The 22,957-nt window shown below is 34.2% G+C and overlaps 1 protein-coding gene across 1 annotated transcript; it reads right to left on the bottom strand.

Annotated features, from left to right (window-relative positions):
- Nucleotides 1-20,762: 20,762 nt before the first annotated feature.
- On the bottom strand, nt 20,763-22,367 carry LOC102808479 (carbohydrate sulfotransferase 1-like). Its single transcript, XM_006823319.2, has one exon. It carries the CDS (start codon nt 22,365-22,367, stop codon nt 21,105-21,107), a length of 1,263 nt encoding a protein of 420 aa, XP_006823382.1. The 3' UTR covers nt 20,763-21,104.
- Between the last annotated feature and the right edge of the window lie 590 nt (nt 22,368-22,957).

Genomic DNA, 22,957 nt, shown 5'->3' with positions numbered 1-22,957 from the left:
ATGAAAGCCTCAGTCCCTCATTATTGTTATCATTGTTTGATAAACTAATAAGACCAATTCTTATATATGGATGTGAAGTATGGGCTGAAGAAAGTTCATTCAACTCTACTATAGAAGATGTACACCTCAGCTTTTGTCGCTTCATCCTAGGCGTTTCAAAAAACACTCCGAAATTGGGAATTTATAGTGAGTTGGGTAGATATCCTACCGATTTATTCATTAAAAAACAGTTAATAAAATATACAAACCACCTAAACAAAATTCAAAAACCCATTATTAAGGAAGCCTTCCTACTTAACAAGACTATAAAAACTAAGTGGTACAATGAACTTAACTCAGTACTGAAATCTACAAATACAACACTATCAGATATTGACAATAATGAGCTAAAATCGTCACAAATGTCACGGATATATGATAAAATAAAAAATGTATTTATAAAGTATTGGATTAACTCAATTAAAGATGATAACAGACAAAACACTAATACAAAAAACAAACTGAGGACTTACAAAAAATTTAAAAACAAACTTCATTTTGGAAAACTACTTAATTAAGCTAAAAAATAAAGAACTGAAAAGTACCCTAACTAAATTCAGACTGAGCAATCACAGTTTGGAAATTGAAAAAGGAAGACACAACAGAATCAAAAGTAGCGACAGAATCTGCAAATTGTGTAATAAAAATGATATTGAAGATGAACATCACTTCCTCATAATATGCCCAGTATATAGTAAAGAAAGGGTCGTTTTATACAATGAAGCGGAAAAGATTATTCCTGACTTTACTAATCTCACACCTGAAAATAAATTCATAAAAATAATGTCAAATAATAACTTAGCAATTCCTCTGGCACAATATCTGAAATACAGCTTTGCTATTAGACAGCAGGATCTACTTAGTCATTAATTTTTTTTTAAACCTATTCATTGGGTTTTTGTTTTTTATATTCAGTTTATAGTTTTTTGTTGGTGTTTCATTTTACTTTATTATATATTTCCGTTACTAACTTCAATTTAGTCTGTTTTTGGTTGTCTTTAAACTATTAGTCATTGTAATTTGATTAATTTTTTTCTGTAATTTTTGTTGTTGTAAATTTTAACCTCCTTCAGTAGGTTGTTATGAGTTAATAAAATTGTTAAATTGTCATATGAATTGCCAATTCGAATAATATTTTAATCGGTATTTTAAATTGCTCTATCCATTGCTCTATTTTTTACTTCCATGTTCTATCTGCGTAATGTTTGTTATTCAATTAAAATCTCATTGAAGGTTGTTTCCAATGTCTTATTAGTCCTCGTTCAGACGAAATGGCGTCGTTACGTAAACACGCATGTTAGTTAGCTCCGTATATTGAGCTTGTATACAGCGGCTGTAGGCCGAATTACACTATTTAAAAGGTGCACGGTAGATAATATATGGTCCTAGAACATATCAGACTTAATCGTTCATCATGGGAAAAAGATCTTTGAAAGAAAAACGAAGTACAAGTTTTGCTTACGAATCGGAATTAGATCAGCTGTGTTTGGAGATTGAAATGCGATGAACAAAGAAAGCTCCGAAAAGTGGGAAGAAGTAAAAAAAAACAAGAAATTCTATGCTATTACAGTAGAACGAAAGACGTGAATCGTATCTTGTAATGTATTGAGTTAGCGTGTTTTTTTTTTATTAACACTTACACATTCCCCGGAGGGATTGGCAATGGTTACAAAAGTTTAAGAAGGAATAAAAGGTTACAAAACAGTAAATAGAAAAAAGAAAACAATCTAAGCTAATACATTACAGATAATAGCAAGTATAAAATTATGATACTACGATAGATAGAAAACAAAATGCAAAACTTAAATAGTGAAAGAAGGTTGTCACTGGGGTTGCTGTCTTATTTCAAAACACTTCTTTAGGTACCTTGCTACGGGGAGTGTTAGGCCACTGTTGTTTAGCAAGGCTATGAATTGTGTTTTGGTGGCAAATTTTTAAAGCTTTAGATTTTGGTTTTTGCCATTTCGAATAGGACATTTCTTTCGGGGGTATATCTTTTACATGACGTCATGAGGTGATACACATCTTCAGGTTGAATAATCTATTAGCAAGGGGTATTTCTTTGTGTCTGCCTGTCTCAATTTTCAAGTTATGGTCACTGAGGCGGAATTTAGTTAAATTTTCGCGCATCTCAATGTTTTTCAGGGTAACAAGGTATGTTTCGAAAGCAAAATTGTTTTTTAATTCTCTGTATGTTCTTAATTTATTTTTTTCATTTTGTTTTGATCGATTGTCATTATGTAATTCACTTTTCCAAGTTGATATGAATGATGTTTGTATATTTTTGTTGATTTGTCCTAATTGCCTTGCTGTTAGAATTTCATCGCTGTCGACCAGGTAAGACTGGTTGATGTTATTCAAAAGGGAATCTATATTGGTGTACCATTTACTAATAATTTCTTTATTTTCTTGGAAAGCTAGTTTTAGTAATGGATTTGACGAGTTCTTTATACGATTAAAATATTTTATCATTTGTTTTTCGATAAAAGTCTCCAATGGGTAACGTCCAAGTTCGCCGTATAAACCCATTGTTGTAGTGTTTTTGGATGTACCCAAAAGAAAACGAAGATAATTTATATGTACATCTTCAATTAGTGATTTTAGTTTAATTTCATCTCCCCAAACATCACTACCATATGTGAGGATTGGTCTGATTAGGTCTGATTAGTTTGTCAAACAGAGAGAGTGACAGTGGTATACTTAGATTTTTTGCCTGTTTTTCCCTTTAAGGAAAATAAGGCCTTCAAAGCTTTTCTTTTTATGCTTTTTAGGCCTTCCTTGAATTTTCCATTAGCGCTTGCTATTAATCCTAGGTAATTGGTTTATTTTACAGTAATTAACTCACAACCTTCAAAGAAGAAAATATCATTCTCTAGAAGTTTGTTTGATCTGTTAAAGATCATAGTTTTTGTCTTTTCCGTGTTAACAGTTAGATGCCATTTTTTAGTGTATATCGATAAATTATCAAGGCAAGTTTGTAATCCTGTTTTCGATTCAGAAAGTATTACAAGATCATCAGCATACATTATACAGTTAATGGGTGTATTTTGTAGTTAGGGTGGGTCACATTTAGGTTTATTAAGAACATCAGGTAAATCGTTTATGAAAATATTGAATAGGGTTGGGCTTAAGTTACAGTCCTGTTTTACTCCCACCCTTGAAGTGAAGTGTTCAGTTAATCCTTCTTTGCTCTTAACTTTATATTTTACCTTACTATACATATTTTTGATAATTTTATAGATTTTGCCCGATATTCCAAGTTTTAACAATTTAATATACAACCCCTGTTGTCAGACACTGTCGAAGGCCTTTTTGAGGTCAACAAAGTACGCATATATTTTATTTGTATTTTTACTATTATTTTTTTGTGTTTTAATATTTTCTTTGTTATTGACAGTGCTGCTATTATAAAGATATTTATTAATTATTGTTTTAAGAATGAAGATATTGTCTGTTGTGCGTCGATCTTTTCGGAATCCGAATTGCTTGTTTGAAAGTATGTTCCTTTTCTCTAAGAATGTGGTTGGTCTAATGTTTAGAATGCTTCAAGGCAACTAGAAAGGGCAATGACTCTATAGTTTAATGGGTTGGATTTGCAGCCGGATTTGTGGATTGGTATTAAAAAACTGAGGTTCCAAGAATCTGGAAAGTGGTTTGAATTAAAAATTAATTAAAAAGCTTATGTATGGCTTTCAGTAAGTTGGCTTGGCTGTGTTTTAGCATTACATTGCATATTTTATCTTGACTCGAAGCTTTATTATTTTTCAACAGGTTAATCCCTTTTAAAATTTCATCTTTTAGAATTGGACCGTTCAAGTCAGAATTAAAAGCCATGTGTTCTTCTTTGTTCTTTAATTCAGTAGGTAAATCATCACCGTGGGATGTGGAATTTGCATTAAATAACTTTTTAAAGTATGAAAGCCATTCAACTGGTTTTATATTGTTGTTACACTCGTTGTGAGATTCTTCATTATTCATTTCACGCAATGTTTTCCAGAATTCAGAAGGGTTTTCTTTTGAGGTTTCAAGTTATTTTTTGTTTTTTTTTCTCTTTGATTTTTTTTTGAACAGTTTTCTTGTTTGGAAGAAACGACCACGTATATTTGGGTTTTGGGGAAATTTTTCCAGCAAAATCGATAGGCTTCTTAGCTCTTTTCTGATGGACCAACAATCTTGATCAAACCAATTTTTCTTTTTTTTCTTCTTTTTTTTAATTTTGGGGGTGATTTTTTGCAGACTTCTGTTGGCAATGGGGGTTATTAAATTTTCAAAGTCAATAATTGCCTTGCCTGTATCATTGTCACTATAGGATCTGTTAAGATAATATTCAATATCACTGTTATGTAATAGCTGTGATGTTTCAAAATGATGTTTTGCCTGGTTACCCCATATATATTTAGATGGCAGGGGGTCTAATATATATTTTTTTGATGTTTTATTTATTTTGAGAAGACTATATTTTATTACGTGTATGGACAATGTTATTAAACAATGGTCTGAGATTAATGAGAGACCATGTACTTTAAAGTAATTAATTTTATCAAATAATGGTTTAGAAGTAATAGCAAAGTCAATGGTACTGCTACCTCTTGGTGTGTGGCATGTGTATTTACCCATTGAATCACCCATACTTCTACCGTTTAAAATGATTAGGTTGCAGTCTATGACAACTACACAAATTGACTCCATTTAGGAATTCCTAACGGTTTGCCCGAACACACGGCACAGTTGAAGGCGTGGCCTGTTCAGCATTTGTCAACAACCAATCACAAGACTAGTTACATACCACATCGAGGTCACGACTCGGTTAGCCTTGCCTCAACTGGTTCGTAACCAGTTTTGTGATTGGTTGTTGCCAAATGCTACAAGCCACGCCTCCAAACTTTGCCGTGTGTTCGGGCAAACCGTTAGGAATTCCTAAATGGAGTCAACTTATGTAGTTTTCTTGATTTATTCTGCAGATATCGGTAAAATTTAGGCAAGGCTTTGGCGAAATTTGAAGGAGCAACTAATATTCTTCAACCTGGTATTTTTTTTAGATTTTATTTTTCATTCTGTTCGTCTGTTTTTCCAGTTTAACAAATATGAGCTGGCTGGAGCCTTCATCCCTTGTCTATTTCTTACACTAGATACCAGCCGATAACCCCCCCCCCCGCTCATAGAGACTGCGTACTACAGTTGATTATAGTTCCTGGGCTCCCTGTGGTAAGAGCACCATCTGTTGATGTAATTTTTTTTCCTTTAGCTGGTGGGCCTTTCCTAAACTTCTTATACAAAATTTCTTTTTCTTCCTGTCTTCTGCATCCAGTATACATATCTAATTGCAAACTTCGTCATCCACTGTGCTAGCTGGTAGTTTCCTTGTCCATAAATGGTGCGCCGAGCATCAGCCTGTTGTATTTTAACTATCTTGTGGAGTATGTTGACTAAGTCTGGTAGTTTCTGTGTTTCCCATTTTGTTGACAATTTCAGGATATGGTTCATACTTTCACATGAATTGTTCTTCCAGTCTATTGGTATCCACTTGTTGCTTTGTGTTGGCTTGAATATATAATTTTCTATTTTTTCAGACATCTTATTAAAATACGGACAGAATAATGGCATGTTAGTTGAATAATAGGTTGAAAGTTGTAATGACTTAACTTGAAAACTGTGTAGATTCTTACTAGAAGTTAGACCATCCTTTCCAAAAATATCTGCATGTATCTTTTTCTGGATCTTTGCATTCATTCCTACTTTCTGTGACAAGTGGCGACGTAAATTATCTTCTAAATGTCTTGTGCATAAAACCTGCATTGATGATGGAAAACACTGTTTGATGGCCTTGCATGAAGATTGCAACCCGGTGTAAATACATAGGGCTGAGCATGATGGGGTGGTTCAATAAGATTGTTGTGGTGGTAAACAAGGAGAGTGACATAGCATGGACCTAAATTGAATGTTCGATCAATTCCTAAAACACTTGGATGCGATGCCTTAGAATTACAAAACTGTTTTATATCTTCTAGCTGATGTTCATGGTATAAAGGCACGGATGGTGGTTTGTTTCCTTTCATTTGAATAATTTCCTGGATGAAGAGACTGTCCTGAAATTGGCTAAGCAATACTTGAATATCATCTGCCATGTTCTGTCGGTGATGCCCTTGACTTGGTCTGGACTTCTTCATTACTCGATATTTGGCATTCTGAACTTGCTTCAAATCTCTGGGGGCACACACTGAATCATCTAAAACCATGTCTTCATAAACTTCATGGGGGGGTCTTGGGTTTTTACCTTGTCATCTATTTTTCTTCTCACATTTCTTGAAGTCCTAATGTAGTCACCTTTATTCTTTTTTGAGTTCCCATGTGGTCCTGAAACACGAGTGTATTTACCTATATATTCTACTAAAGCTAAATTCTTTATACGCGATAAGACTCGAAGACTTCAGGACACTGGACAACTGTTGAAACTCTTTTCTTATAATCTTTATCTTGTTTTAGTGAAGTATAGTATCTCTTGAAAATAATGATATCTTGTTCTTCAGGCTGAGGGTCTAATGGTACTCGTTTTCCTTTGAAATCTTTACAATATGCTCCTTCTTTCAAATCTACATATTCAAGATGCTGGCCTTGGACGATGTATCGATGTGTTTTTTTAGTTGTTACCGGACCAGGCACCACAGTCATCTACATAATTGCATCTATTACCATTTCTTTGATCTCTCACATTGTTTTCATTGTCTAACAAAAAAGAAACATTCTCCTTAACACCATAAGGGACATACATTCCAGTTGGATTACTGTGTGTCATTACATGAAATACCTGATTTGCAGTCTGAAATCTTCCACTTCTCTGCATGGCTCCTTCTAATGACTGGATATCTCCCTTTGGTGGTGTTATGGCTGTACTTGCAGCTGATGACAAAGGTGAGGATAGTGATGATGACAATGATGATGGCTGTGGTGGTGATGATGATGATGAGGATGATAGTGGTGATGGCAGTGGTGGTGAGGATGGTGATGACAATGATGATAGCAGTGGTGGTGAGGATGGTGATGACAATGGTGATGGCAGTGGTGATGATAATGGTGATACAGTCACTGGACTATATACAGCAGGCACAAGTGCTTTCGATGTTCTGGTTTGTGTTGAACATCAAGGGCTTTTAACCTCACTGGCATAGGTGAGCTGGCCATGAGGTCTGAGGGTGTTTCTAGCCTGCAGTAGTAAAGGGACAAAATGATTAGGTGACCATGTTTTTCGAGAAGGCTTAGACATACTGGTCCACATAATAAAATAAATTGAAGTGATATAATGCTTACCAGTTCTCCTCGGACAAAATACTTACACACCGGTCAAGCAAACCATTGACTGGGGGGTAAATTGATGTTATCCTTGCCCGCAGAACTGTTGCAGCTGCGTGCATGGTCCATGCTGAAGAGTACCCCCATCTCTAGCACAATCATTAACACTGGAATCATAATCAGGTGATACCAGGTCAATACCATCTCTATTATGCTGCCTTATATAATAATCTTTATACTTTACCATCTCTATACAGGTTTTGCTCATTTTGTGACCAGATCTTTGAATCCATGCATATTAATTATCTAATTTGCATGATAATTAGCTGATCTGTAGCTGTTCCATGACTGTTCCACTGATATCTAAAGAACCACTCATTGAATTTTGATGAAACTTGGCACACATATGCTCCAAACTAATGCGCAGATATGATTAGTTTTGGGTAAAAATCTGTGCAATATTAATTACCTAATTTGCATAATGATTAATCAATTTTCCACTGATATCTCAAGTACTAATCATCACATTTCAATAAAACTTGGTACATAGATGTCATAGGACACTGCACAGACCTGATAGTTTTTAGGGTAATATGAGTACATATTAATTACCTAATTTGCATAATTAATTAATTTTCTGCTTTTGATATTTCAAGTAGTAATTATCACTTTTCAATGACACTTGGTACATAGATGTCATAGGACACTGCACAGACCTGATAGTTTTTAGGGTAATACGAGTACATATTAATTACCTAATTAGCATAATTAATTATTTTTCAGCTTTTGATATTTCAAGTAGTAATCATCACATTTCAATGAAATTTGGTACATAGATGTCATAGGACACTGCACGGACCTGATAGTTTTTAGGGTAATACGAGTACATATTAATTACCTAATTAGCATAATTAATTAATTTTCAGCTTTTGATATTTCAAGTAGTAATCATCACATTTCAATGAAACTTGGTACATAGATGTCATAGGACACTGCACAGACCTGGTAGTTTTTAAGGTAATATGAGTACATATTAATTACCTAATTTGCATAATTAATTAATTTTCAGCTTTTGATATTTCAAGTAGTAATCATCACATTTCAATGACACTTGGTACATAGATGTCATAGTACACTGCACAGACCTGATAGTTTTTTGGGTAATATCAGTATATATTAATTAGCTAATTTGCATAATTAATTAATTTTCAGCTTTTGATATTTCGAGTACCGATAGTAATGATCATGTTTCAATGAAACTTGGTACATAGTTACTTGAGAACTGTGCAGAGACCTAATTAGTTTTGGGGTAAATATTTGTGCATATTAATCACCTAATTTGCATTATTAGTTAATATTTTGCTGTTCTATGGCTGTTGCACTGATGTCTAAAAACCACTCATTGGATTTCAATGAAACTTTTATAGAGTACCCATCACATTTCAATGAACCTAGGACTATACATCATATTAGTTTTTGGTAAATATTTATGCTTATTAATCACTTAATTAACATAATTAATTAATACTATATCTCAAGTATTGATCATCACATTTGAATAAAACTTGGTACATAAATGCTCCAGGACAATAGACAGCCTGATTAATTTTGGGTTAAAATCTGTTCATATTAATTCTCTAATTAGCATAATAATTAATATTTTTTTGGTTCTAATCACATTTCAATGAAACTTGGTACATTGTGCAGACCTTATTAGTTTTACACTTAAATCTGTTAATATTAGTTACCTTATTTGCATAATTAGTTTTCTGCGTTTCCATTTTGAATTAATTTTTAATGTGTCTTCAATACTCTCAGCACACGGGAGTTCTTTCTAAGCTTTCATTGATTTTAGTGATGTTTTTACTTTATACATGTACCAGATTGAACAAAAAATATTTAAACATTTCTTTACTGCCTAACAATGATAATACTTAGTGACACCTTCCTGTCCACCGACCTGTACACGCCCTATACTCCATTTGCTAATGATAATATATGACACTTTATAAAAGCAATAATGACAATAAAGTGACAGTAAAAAAGTATACACATATGTGGCACCATAAATATAGCAAATTGACTATTGTCTGTCCCCTACTTTGCTAATAATGGCATTTTGAGTGGAAAACTGCCATTCTGAATTGCGATTTCATGGAGGTAACTTGCATAGAACTATACAACATACTTGCATGCATTGTACATCAGGTTTGTTAAGTTTATGTATGCATTAGAAGTATTATAATTTAATCAAAATTTATTTTATAATTTTGATTTCTTGAAAACCATTCATAAGATTTCTGCTTTCTTACAGGACACATTTGAAAGGCACTTGAAGGTTGTTGTTCAAGGAAGAAAATTTTTTTTAGATAAATTGAATATTTATTTTTAGCTTGCCCGAAATGATGATGAAGGGGAAGATATAGTACTGGAAAAATATCTGTCCGGGTCGTTTTTGTCATCTCCATCGTTAAGACTTTTCTTAAGGTCACAATAACGTGAACAGTTTTTCTTCAATCCTTTCCTAACTTGATTATATTATTAACCATTAGAAGATCTTGGCCGAGATTGATTTTGGCAAATTTCCTATGTAATTTTTTCAGGATATTAGTGTAAAATCACTTAAAATTGTCTCACCTTGTAGTTGGGTGTTTTTTTCGCTAAAAACACTTTTGTTTAGAAGTGGGTATATAAATAGAAAAAAAATGGTTTAGAAGTGAGTATGGTTTACGAGAGGTGGGCTTCACACCCTTACCCATTTAATGTGGAAGTAGCCCCCCCGGGGTTAAACAAGTAAGTTTTTTGTGTGACTTACCATGTATAATTGTAAATATTATAATTAGAGATATACACTAAACAAAACTATCAAATAAATTTATTTAATACACAGCTACTGCATGGCATTTTAAATGATCTTTACTACAGGGAACCAGAAGTAAGTTCTTGAATTACCTTCAAAGATTTTTATCTGGATTGTACAGTAACTTGATATGCTAGTCGCCCACCAAAGTTAGAGAAACATTTTTTTTTTTTTTTTTTAATCAATTTCTTAAATTGTTTTTTTAGCACATGTGCTACTAAGGCCTCCACAGACATATAATTTACATTGTTGAGGAACAAATTTAATGTTGAAGTGTTAAAGTGTTTCAATTGTTTCTATTATTTGGCTACCAGATACAAAAAAAGGATGGCCATTGTACCGTAATCTGATATCCTATTTTCTTTTTTTTAGTATAAATCATTTTTTCCAAAAAAAGCATACAGTTGAAAACTAGCTGAAAGGGAAGTTACATTGTACATCTGAGGAGGGTTAATTTTTTTTTTTCTTTGCTTGCATTTTTTTAAACAAATTACATATTTTTGTTGGCTAGTGCTGTTTTGGAAACTTTTTTTTTCAATTCTGACCTGACCTCAGATTTTGAATGGTCCAGCCCTTATTCAGCCATTCCCACCACTGTTGCCTAACCTCTATTAAACAAGTACTACTGTAAAATCTGTATTAGAAGCAGCGGCTTCAATTAAAATGCTCAGGTAGTATGAACAGGATGCAGCTTCTATTAGAGTGTCAACACATATGAGAAATGGTAAATTTCTGTTTCTCATTTGTTAAAAAATTATGGGTGCTGTTTCTATTACGGTTTTACGGTAGTATGTATTAAAGCGCACCCTCTATTGATAGTTGGACCATTCAATATCTCATTTTTTTCAACAACAAACTTGTTTCCTTATAGGTGGTGTCTTGCAAACTTATCCTGTTTCAATTTTGCACCCCCCCCCCCCAGATATCGAATGGTCCACCTCCAGTATTAAAATTCTTAAATACAAAAAATATTTCACTTTTTGGCTTCAGGGATCAGTTTACCAACATTTCTGCAAACAAGCAGTGTAATTTTGCTTATACCGGTATATTCATTTGTTTTATTTTACAAACACATTTGCTTGTTGGCCAAAAGACACATTTTCATAACCAGTTGTCTAACGAGTAGTAGTTAATTGGCAGGAACAAAATAGTTTGCTGACAGGGGTGCCTGTCAACACTAATATTAAGTGTTGTGATGTTGTAGCAAAAGGCAACCCCCATTCATATTGTAGACATTTAATCTAACATTGTATATATATCTTTGCGGTTAGTGTGTCTGTATGTGTGTGTGTGTGTGTGTGTGTGTGTGTGTGTATGTGTGTCCGTCTGTTCCACTGATATCTCAAGAACCATACATCAGTTTTTGATGAAACTTGGTGCATAGATGCTCTGGGCTAATGCGCAGATTTGATTAGGTTTTGGTAAAATTTCATGCATATTAATTACCTAATTTGCATGATAATAAGCTATTTTTTAGCTGTTCCATTGATATCTAAAGAACCACTTATTGGATTTTGATGAAACTTGGTACATGGATGCTCTGAACTAATGCTTGGTTTTGATAAGTTTTTGGTAAAAATTACCTAATTACTAATTACCTAATTTGCATAATGATTAGTCAATTTTTGGTTTTTCCATTGATATCTCAAGTACTAATCATCACATTTCAATGAAACTTGGTACATAGATGTCATAGGACACTGCACAGACCTGATAGTTTTTAAGGTAATGTCAGTGCATATTAATTACCTAATTTGCATAATTAATTAATTTTCAGCTTTTGATGTTTCAAGTAGTAAGCATTACATTTCAATGAAACTTGGTACAGAGATCCTCAAGGACTATGCAGAGATTGATTGTTTTGGGATAAATATTTGTGCGTACTAATTACCTAATTTGCATTATTAGTTAATTTTCAGCTTTTCCACAGATATCTCAAGTACTAATTATCACATTGCAATGAAACTTGGTACATAGATCCTTTAGGACTATCAAGAGACCTGATTAATTTTAGGGTAAATAGTTGTGTATATTAATTACCTAATTTGCATAATTAATTTTCAGCTTTCACACTGATTTCTCAAGTACTAATCATCACATTTCAATGAAACTTTGTACATGGATGCTGTAGAACAATAGACAATTGTGGGTTAAAATCTGTACATATTAATTACTAATTTACATAATTAACCACTTTTAAGCTATCACACTGATATCTAAATTACTAATTATTCCATTTCAATGAAACTCAGTGCAAAGATGCTCTAAGACAAACATGATTAGTTTGGGGTTAAAATCTATTTATATTAATTCCCTAATTAGCATAATAATTTATAATTTGTTTTGGTTCCAATCACATTTCAATAAAACTTGGTACATAGATGGTCTGTTACATTGTGCAGACCTCATTAGTTTTCCATTAAAATCTGTTCATATTAATTTTCTGATTTGCATTATTAGTTTTCTGATTTCCCATCACTATCACTATCTATGACAAGTAATTTTGAATTAAATAATATATTTAATGTGTCTCCAATACTCTCAGCACATGGGAGTTCTTTCTAAGCTTTCTTTGATTTAAATTGTTGGGCTCCTAAAATTACTGTTAGAGATGCATCAATAAAGTTGAAACCAAGCAAAACTATATATAACGACAGCTCCTGAATCTCCCACCATTTATTATAATAAGGTCAATGTCTGCAATATACACGTTTTTAGATTGAGAGATGGTCTATGTTAGAAAGCAGTTAAGACATGTTCTTATCCTCGGACATATATCAAAATTTGCCCAGAAGTTTTTTAAATATATATTAATATATATATATGCTATTGTCCAATGCAAGTAAAAAAAATTGTGAAACACTCATGATTAAGAATTTTCAGAATGCATGAAGAGACTTTGGACAAATCAGTACACATACAACTATAGTTAAGATAACACAAAGAATCCAAAGATTCTACTAAAATTATTAGGCAGAAGTAAGTTTGTAATATATATTTTACAGAAATGCTGTCGATCTTGATGTATAGGAACAACTAGTACATCCAACGACTGACTTCCAAATGACACACAGTCCAAAGTAAAAAATATGTTAATTATATGTAAATGAGGCACTGGCGAACTGACTGTATGGTATCTATAATGAATTGTGCATAGAATATATTCATAAGGGCAAGCTGTACATTATTACACTATGTTTTAGTTCTGCTGTCATCGAAAATGACAGAGCGGAGCTGTTCATATAGGTGATTTTCAGTTGTCCGTCCATCAACAATTGTATTTTCAACTTTTTCAAAACCGGTAACCCAATGCTTTGATATTTGGTTTATAGGTACCTTAGCTGGACCTCTGTAAGATTTGTATATTTCATGGCCATATCTCAAATTCTCTATTTTTAGCAAATATTTGTTGTCATTTTTGATCAAAAATGCTATTTTCGACTTCTTCTTCAAAACCAGTAAACCTGAATGCTTTGATATTTGGTATATAGGTACCTTAACTGGACCTCTGTCAGATTTGTTCATTTCATTACATTATCTTCAATTCTCTATTTTTAGCAAATATTTGTAAAGATGTATACAATTTATAACTCTAACAGCCTAAAATGATCTGTCAACTTTCATTGTGGCATAATGAATTAAATTATTATTACAATGTATTATTGTATTATAATTAAATATTACAGTCGGGCCATGAATTCTAATAATGTGCTACTCAAGCAAGCTTTTGTGGTTAACCAAAACATTAAAAGTAAATGGTATCTAGAAGTTACATTGTTATCAAACAATAATATAGATATTGACTCGGCAACTGAACAATTAAAAAATACATTAATTAATACAGCTGAAAATTGTTTTAAAAAATAACAAAGAAAACAAGAAAGTCAAAAAGACCTAAACAGCAGTGGTTTGATAAGACGTGTTGTGAAGTTAAACAAGATCTAATTAATATTTCTAAATCTTTATCAAAAAATCCAAACAATCATTTTGCTAGACAGAACTATCATAAAACCAAAAAAACACTACATTAAATTGATTAGAGATAAGAAAAGAGAATTTAAAAATACTATGATCAATCATCTGGAACAGCTAGATGTTACCAACCAGAATGAATACTGATCAGTACTTAAAAAGTTACGTTGTCCACAAAACAATAACACAACAGAACCCATTCTAACAAGTAGCGTTTTGACAGATCACTTCAGTAAACTTTATAATAACATAAATGTCAAAAATATCTTGAGGAAACATTACTGGAAAAAAAAGGAAAAACATTATAACTCTACATTGAATTCAAAAATAACAATTATTGAAATAACAATGGCAATTAAAAAACTAACAAATAACAAATCAACAGATGAAGACGGAATAGCGAATGAAATGCTTAAAGTGAACAATGAACTGCTAGTTCAATGTTTACTGAAGTTATTTAATTTCATTTTAAAGGGGAGCAGAGGTTCGGCTTTTGACACTCTGTACATGAAATTTGAGATCTATGAATGAATTCTGTCGATAAAAACAACTTGTATGTGCTGCGAAATGCCCTAAATGTCGGGTATAAAACGGGCTGTGAAGCAGACGACAAACGTCCGCTTTTCATGGCGTCATTTCACCTCTAGAGGGCCAGTAAAATGACGTCATCAGTGAACACTGATAATTGAGCCCATTCATGCTAGTATGTCAATCCCATAGAAATGCTACTATGAAAGACCTTGTTAACTGGCTACTTAAAAGTTGAAACATCGCGAAATGTTGTGCGTATGAATGCCATAACGATTCATGTTATGTTTCTCGAAATCCCAAATAAAAATCACATTGTTGGTTGCGAGAAATCGGCAGAAGAACTAACCTGAAAACGAAGATACTAAACAGTGAGTAAACAAATATTGTTTGAGTTAAAAACTAATTTAGAAATACGCTAATATCACCTGAACTACAGTAATCATTTCGTCCAACTTCCCACTTTTAATCGACTGCTTATCGCTTAATATCCGACCGCACTGTATTTTCCGACCGGAAAACGACCGCATTTTTATCGTGTTTTCTCTCTCACTGACCCATTGAAAACACCGACCGGTCGCCCAAACACTGGTCACTGGCACAGGAGTGATCGAAATAGTGGTTTTGGGTGATATAGTTTGGGGATACAACGGGTACTAACTATTATTAAATTCCGAACTACTCTTCAAATCTATACCACATTGTATCGTTCGCGGACAAAACTTCACCTGTGTTCAATATTAAATAACTGACTTTGCGTAATTATTATTATGAAAGCGATATATTACAATGTTGAATTTTTTAGAGTTGGTACAACATTGTAAACAAATTTGCGTAATTAGAAAAGCAGCGCACTAAGGGACGACGTCAAAAGATCGATGTCGGATAAAAAACTTAATTCCTTTAGTTTTTTCCAAACCCCCCTACCCCCCACTGAAACTTAATTGATAAATATTGGTCATGGCGTCAGACTACATTCACCATTAAATACAAATTGATAATTGGACAGTAGTATGGCATAGCAGTTGGCTGTCGGGTGGGTGTAAAAAGATTTTACAAATGCACCTCATTTGATGCACAGATTTACACTCGAACCAAACCATTTTTCTAGTTTTTTTTCCCCTTTTCGGTTATTTCTGTCCATGATTGGATAGAGAAAAAAAAATGAACTACAAATACTTCAAGATTTTTTTGACTTCATTAAAAAATAAAATCGTTTTTGTCGGATGGAAACTTTTTGAGGTCAAAACCCCCCACCCCAAACTAAAGGAAACAAGTTTTTTATCCGACATCGATCTTTTGACGTCGTCCCTAAGTAAACGACCTCAAAATATACGCGGAGCATGAAAGAAAAAGATTGCTAAGGTAACGCGCCAGTTCTGTGCGTGACTTGGGGGTCAAACTTCGGTCAACGCTCACTTGATGTCGGCATCGCCGCGCAGTAAGTTACGCAATGAAGTACTTAAAGGTCAATTGCATCCCAAAATGATGTTGTTGATCACTCAGTCTTTTGCAAAATTTCCAAGCTTTTGATGCAGCCAGATATATTTAACTTTGTGGAAATATAATCTTTTTAATTTCCCAGTCCTTTCTGTTCATTCATTGTCTTGACAATAAGTGTGAATTGCTGTGCAAGCTTTTCGTACCCGACCGCCGTCAGACGGCGTCATGAAATCTATGCATAAAAGGCGGGCGACCTGCGGCTGTTTGATTTCCTACTCTCTCCTAAGCTAGCGATTGGTGAGAATGGTCGTAAATCGGACAGTCATACCGCAATTGTGTTGAAACATTTTTGGGGCAGTAAGTAACGTCAGAATATTGTTTAAAATAAAATATTCCATCCCAATCAAATCTAGGTCAAAGGGTCAAATTGCGTGCATATAATTATAGATAGTTAAAAACTAAATATATTTGAATGTTTGACGGCTATTCAACGTTTGTGCAAACCAGAATAAAAAAGGTAGTGTATACAATAGCGATATGACTGAGATATCATGGCATTTGTTTACAATATTGTACCCTCTAGTATTTGACCACAGTCCCTCTATATCATGATAGAGGGACTGTGATTTGACACAGCTGAAGTTGTTCGCGAACGATACAGAATGGTATAGATTTGAAGAGCCGTTCAGAATTTTCTTTGTATATCCCCAAACATTTTGACTACTCCTGTGCTGGTGACAAGTGTTTGGGCGAGCGGTCGGTGTTTTCAATAAGCGAGCGAGAGAAAAAAAAAACGGTAAAGATGTGGTCGTTTAAAAAGTGGGAAGTTGGGCAAAATGAGTACTGTGGTTCAAGTGATATTAGCATATTTCTCATTTAGTTTCAACTCGTACAATATTTATTCACTCACTGTTTACTATAGCCAGAACGCTGTACTGTCTTTACTTTCAGGTTAGTTCTTTCGCCGATTTCTCGCAACCAACAACGTGATTTTTTATTTTCGAGAAACATAACATGAATCGTTATGGAATTCATAACCCAACACCTCGCCATGTTTCAACTTTTAAGTAGTCAGTTAACAAGGTCTTTCATAGTAGCATTTCTATGGGATTGACGTACTAGCATGAATGGGTTCAATTATCAGTGTTCATTGATGACGTCATTTGACTGGCCCTCTAGAAGCGAAATGACGCCAGGAAAAGCGGACGTTTGTCGTCTGCTTCACAGCTCGTTTTATACCCGATATTTAGGGCATTTCGCAACACATATAAGTTATTTTTATCACCATAATTAATTCATAGATCTCAGATTTCATGTACAGAGTGTCAAAAGCCACACCTCTGCTCCCCTTTAATACAAGGTAAATTCCCAGAAAGCTGGAAATCAACAATACTGGTCCCTTTGCATAAATCTGGCAACAAATCCGACCCAAATAATTATAGAGCGATTGCGTTATCAAGTTGCTTATCAATTTTAAGTCTACTTGTGGTGTTAAGCAAGGATGCAATATTTCACCAACACTTTTTAATATATTTCTGAATGACCTACCCGATTTATTTGGTAAAAAGGACGATGACCCAGTCTCGATTGGTAAAAAACATATAAATTGTATCCAATATGCAGATGATTTAGTATTGGTGTCTAAGACTCCCGAAGGTCTACAAAATTGTTTAAATAAACTAGCCAACTATTGTGAAAAATGGAGCCTTGTAGTAAACATAAAGAAAACACAAGTGATGGTTTTTAATACTGGCAATCAACATTTCTCAATTAATAATCAAAATATTACAGCAGTGGGTGAATTCTGTTATTTAGGCACTATATTCACACCAAATGGAAAATTTAAATCAAATTTACTATGTTAAAAAAACAAAGCAATGAAAGCTTTATTCTCTATACGACAAACCATATTAAATCACAAAATGGTGTCCCCTTCACTGTGTTTAAAGTTATTTGACCAACTAATTTCACCAATTTTAATGTACGGGGCAGAAATCTAGGCTTGTGATTAATTAAAAGATGACAATAATCTTGAACAAACCTGTAATCAATTCTATCGTTTCATAAGTATAACTACATCAGTAATCGGTATTAAAGGAGAACTTGGCAGAATGCCAATAAGAATAAAGGCATCGACATTGGCAACTAAATAATGGTTCGGGCTAAATACCCTACCTGATAACCATATACTTAAATGTGCTCTCGATGAAGCAGTTAAGAATAATTCTAGCTGGATAAAACATATAGAAAATATAATGGGACACAATGACTTTGAAACAATAAAATTAAACCATAAAGCGAATAACATTGATCAAATCTCAAATGTTGTTAAAATAAAACTCACAAAAGATTATGAAAAATTATGGAAAGAAAGCTTAAATTCTCCTCACAGTAAACATGGTAAAGATGGCAATAAAATGAGAACATGTAAATTATTTAAATTGTTTTTGAAAATAGAAACTTACCTGACAGAAATAACAAACTTGAGCCTTCGGAGAATTGTGAGTAAATTTAGGCTTAGTGATCATAAATTAGAAATTGAAAGAGGCAGACAACAACGACCAAAAATTCCTGCGGATGAGCGATTTTGTAAAAAATGTCATACAAATTCAGTTGAGGACGAACAACATTTTATCCTAAATTGTGAATTTCTTGATAAAGAAAGAGGGGAGCTGTTTCAAGAAATAGGAATTAAAGATAAACTAAATAAAACAGACAATTTCATTAAAATAATGACGTGCTTCATACCCCTGGTAAAGTTTCTAAATAAGGCAAAAAAGAAATCAGGTATATGATAGCTATCACCTCTACATTGGGAGAATCCTGTAACTATCATTAATTTGTTTTTCCTATTAAGCTTTTAACATCTTTTAATTTTATCTTATAGTTTAGCTACTGTATTTTTTCTTATGATTTGCATTTTATTTACCATACTGCGCCCTCTGATGGCATAGTAGTGTAATAAAGTTATTATTATTATTGTAATTTAGATTAGTTCCGTCCGTCCGTCCGTACGTACGTCCGGAGCTATATCTCGGACAGCCATTGACGGATTTCATTCAAATTTTACATGAAGACAATGCATAATGTCTTAAATATGCACGTCAAGTTACTTTATGATCGGAGCAAAAATGGCCGACTGGCGGCCATTTTGAATGTAAAATTTGCCATATCTGATACCTAAACGTATCTGCAGCAGTTTCTCGGAGATGACCGGGCCGATTTGGATCAAAGTTGGTATGATGATCATATATATTAGGTTGTAGGTGCACGTCATTTTTTTTTCGTGATTCGAACAAATATGGCCGACTGGCGGCCATCTGGTTTTTCATGGTACCCATGCTGCTTTATCTTGAATGCAAGGAACGTTTCTCTTTAAATTTTGTACAAAGATAGTATACCAAGGGATACATGTGCACCAACATTATTTTTGTGATTCGATTCAATATGGCCGGCCAATGCCCAATTTACATGTAAAAATGCTAAATCGTAATTTTTACATGTCCGGAGCTGTTTCTCAGAGATGGCTAGGCCAATTTGGATCAAAGTTAGTATGATGATCATACATATTGGGTTATAGTTGCATGTCATACTTTTTCTGTGATTCAAACTAATATGGCTGACTGGTGGCCATTTTGTTTTTCATGATGCCCCTGCCTACTTTCCCATGAATGTGATGAACATTTCTGTTTAAATTCTGTACAAAGACAGTATACCAATAGATACATCAAGATGAACATTATTTTTGTAATTTGATTCAATATGACTGCCCAATGTTCAATTTTCGCGTAAAAGCACTAAATCATAACTTTTTACAAATCCATCTCCTATTAATGGTTTCAATCTAGTCTCAATGACTTCATCAGCATCAAATTGATATGTCAGATAACCCATATTTTGGACGGGGACTGTGTCGTTAACAATGACTTGTTTATTCAAGAATTACAACATTCTAACTTGCAAAAATACATAGTCTCAGCTACTTCAAATTTATAAGTTTTCTAATAGTGCTTGTTTGTTTTCACAATACAGCCTTGACATGTTTAATTTCTAACATATTAGCGCTTTCTCTGTCTCTCTAAAAATCTGTGAAAATGGTGGGAAAATTTCGTTAATACAGAAATAATCATAATTTGCATTGATTTCAGAGGGATTACGTATGCAAAAACAAAATAGTTTTTTGTGTGTTTTTTTGTATTCCCCTACATTGAATGAGTTATTCTGGAAACGCACATGCGAAGCCAATCTGGTTAAAAGCGTATTTCTTTGCATTAACTATTTTAATTTTATGTATTTCAGTTTTGTTTTCTTTTCTCTAATTAAACGAAACAAAACGCATGTCAACTATTTATTAGCATATAGTACCCGAAATAAAAATAAATAAACACATAAAATTACAAATACAAGAAAAAGCCCAATTAAAAACCTTATTAACGTGAGACTGACGTCCTCTTAATTACCAGGGGGCTGGTACTCATACGATCTCGGGTTGTGCAATGTCAACCGTTTACCAGATCCTGTGATAAACGTGCTTGCCACCGAGACATGCTGAGTCATAAAAACGTGCTTCAGCAGTGTGAATCTATGACCTTCTATAGACCATGGAGGTAATAATCTGATTAAAATAAGATCCTTTATTTTTTTCTATATTTATTTTATTTTGATCTAGTATTCATTCTTTGATAGTTTGTTTTTATGTTTTGGTAATTGCGAAAGCCAACAAGGATCGATGTATGTGGCGATAGTTAAACATATACCACAGTCCCTCTATCCGGAGGGACTGTGCATATACCAAATCACAAGTACGTAACAAAAAACATAAAAAAATACAAAATAAATAAATAAAATACAAGCCGTACAATACATTAGATTTTAATCAGATTGAGACTCATTAGGTCACGTTATTAATTATTACCATACTACGCCAATCACCTGTAAGTCTCAATCCAACACCGTTTCTAGAAGTACATGATATTCAATAAAAATGTCTCCATGTAGCATTGTGTTCCTTTATTATAAAATCCGGCACTTTCTGAACTAGACTGATGTTCAGGTTCAAAAGAATAGAGTTATTTTGGGGAGTCACATAGCCTAAGGTGGAGAGTAATTTTTTGCACGGCGACAGTGCTTCCACAGCTCTCACTGCTGCCAATGTTAGCTTACTTCTCCAGCTTTGGGCTTGTTGTTTGGAGTTTCGACTTGTCCCAAAATCGCCGCCTTTACTCGTCTTTGTGTTATCCTGTAGCCAGTCACGAATACTTGTTGGGAAATGTAATCCTAATGTTTTATACAGACCTTCCGCCGATAATTCTGGGTTCTCCGCCATGTCTTCGTATCTAACGAATGTATATTTGGTGTCGAAATATCCGATATTAGTCATAGTACGTCCAATTATATAATTATCTAACATTTGTTGACAGTATGTGTTTGCAGTCCACATCGTTTGCATATCTAAGTCATCCGAGTCATACTTGGGTTTGGCCCCTCTTTTCAACTTCAACCACGAAGCGATCCTACCACGAGGGTCTCTTATTACGTGCACGAGTTTAGTGTTTAGCGTTTCACCGCGTATTAAATGCAATGCCTCATTTATCTGTCTAACGCGTATGGTTTTAACAGCAATGTGTTTTTTGTTCCTGCATACCTCCCCTAGAGATTCAGCTGATATCGAACATGGTTTCACATTGGAGTGTTTACATTGGAGTGACGGAATATAGCGTAATCTCGACGAATTTGACAAAGCGGAGAGTTCTTGCAGATAACATTGCATGCTTGCAATTTCAAAGTCGCAGTGTAATATGTTTTCTAACATTTGCGAATATAGCGCAGGGAAGACAGCATCCGACATCCCCGATTTCATCGCACATTGTGTTAGAAGAAGGCCCGGTTCAAACACGTAGAAGAAGTCGTCATTGCGATTGAATAATTCTGCTGTAAAGCTGGAACCAGTCCTAAAGGCTGCCAATATAATTATATGTTGCGTCTTGGCACCACTGTCGAGTGTGCCACGATTGAAACTGTTATCGCCATTTTTTGTAAAAAACTGAATGTCCTGGCGTCTTGGATCAAGTATCTCGCTATCATTGCTACGAAACGCAGATATCACAGCATCGCTTACTTCATATGTGTGTTTTTTATCCACCACATTCTGCCAGGAGTTAATCAGGAGACCCATCGCAGCCAGAACTATCGCCGTTACGATGTAGTGCCCAAACTTTTTAACCATCTTCAACGGCATTACGCGGTGTCTCGGTGGCGGCGATGGCGACGCAGTTGATTGCATTTTGTTGTATTAGTAGTCACTGCTCTGAACAAAGTAATCCACTTTACTGTCGAACTACGTCAGCATGACGTCACTTCGTAGCCAATTCATTCTGGTCGTTAGACTTTCATACCAGCAGGAAACATTTGAAACTTCGCTTTGTAAATACAAACGTCGCGTTATGGTAATTTTCCAAATTTACCTATTAACACAAATGTACCATATGGCGCGGGGTCGTTTATTTTGGCGTGTCCATAGAAACATGCAAATCGTTCACAGTCAATATGACAACATGTGTGGACATGTGGTCGATCAAATAATCAATTAAAGGGCGGTGGTCGTCACGTCGCGTCCTGTTCGATGGGGGACTCATAGCGACGTACGCAACGCGTGTAAAGAACCGATTGTTTGTTTACATGAAGCTCGGACAAGCGCTACGCTACGACCACCGCCCGTTATGCATTGCATTTGCAAGTTTATACATCGGTAATCCCAGGCTAGTCTACTGGAGGTATGAACATATCTCCATGGTAACCTCAGTGTATATGAATTATTTATAAGTGGCA

Source organism: Saccoglossus kowalevskii, chromosome 9, assembly GCF_978046115.1.
Source record: "Saccoglossus kowalevskii chromosome 9, keSacKowa6.1, whole genome shotgun sequence".
NCBI classification, from domain to species: Eukaryota; Metazoa; Hemichordata; class Enteropneusta; family Harrimaniidae; genus Saccoglossus; species Saccoglossus kowalevskii.
This window is presented reverse-complemented; position numbering and strand designations above follow the sequence as displayed.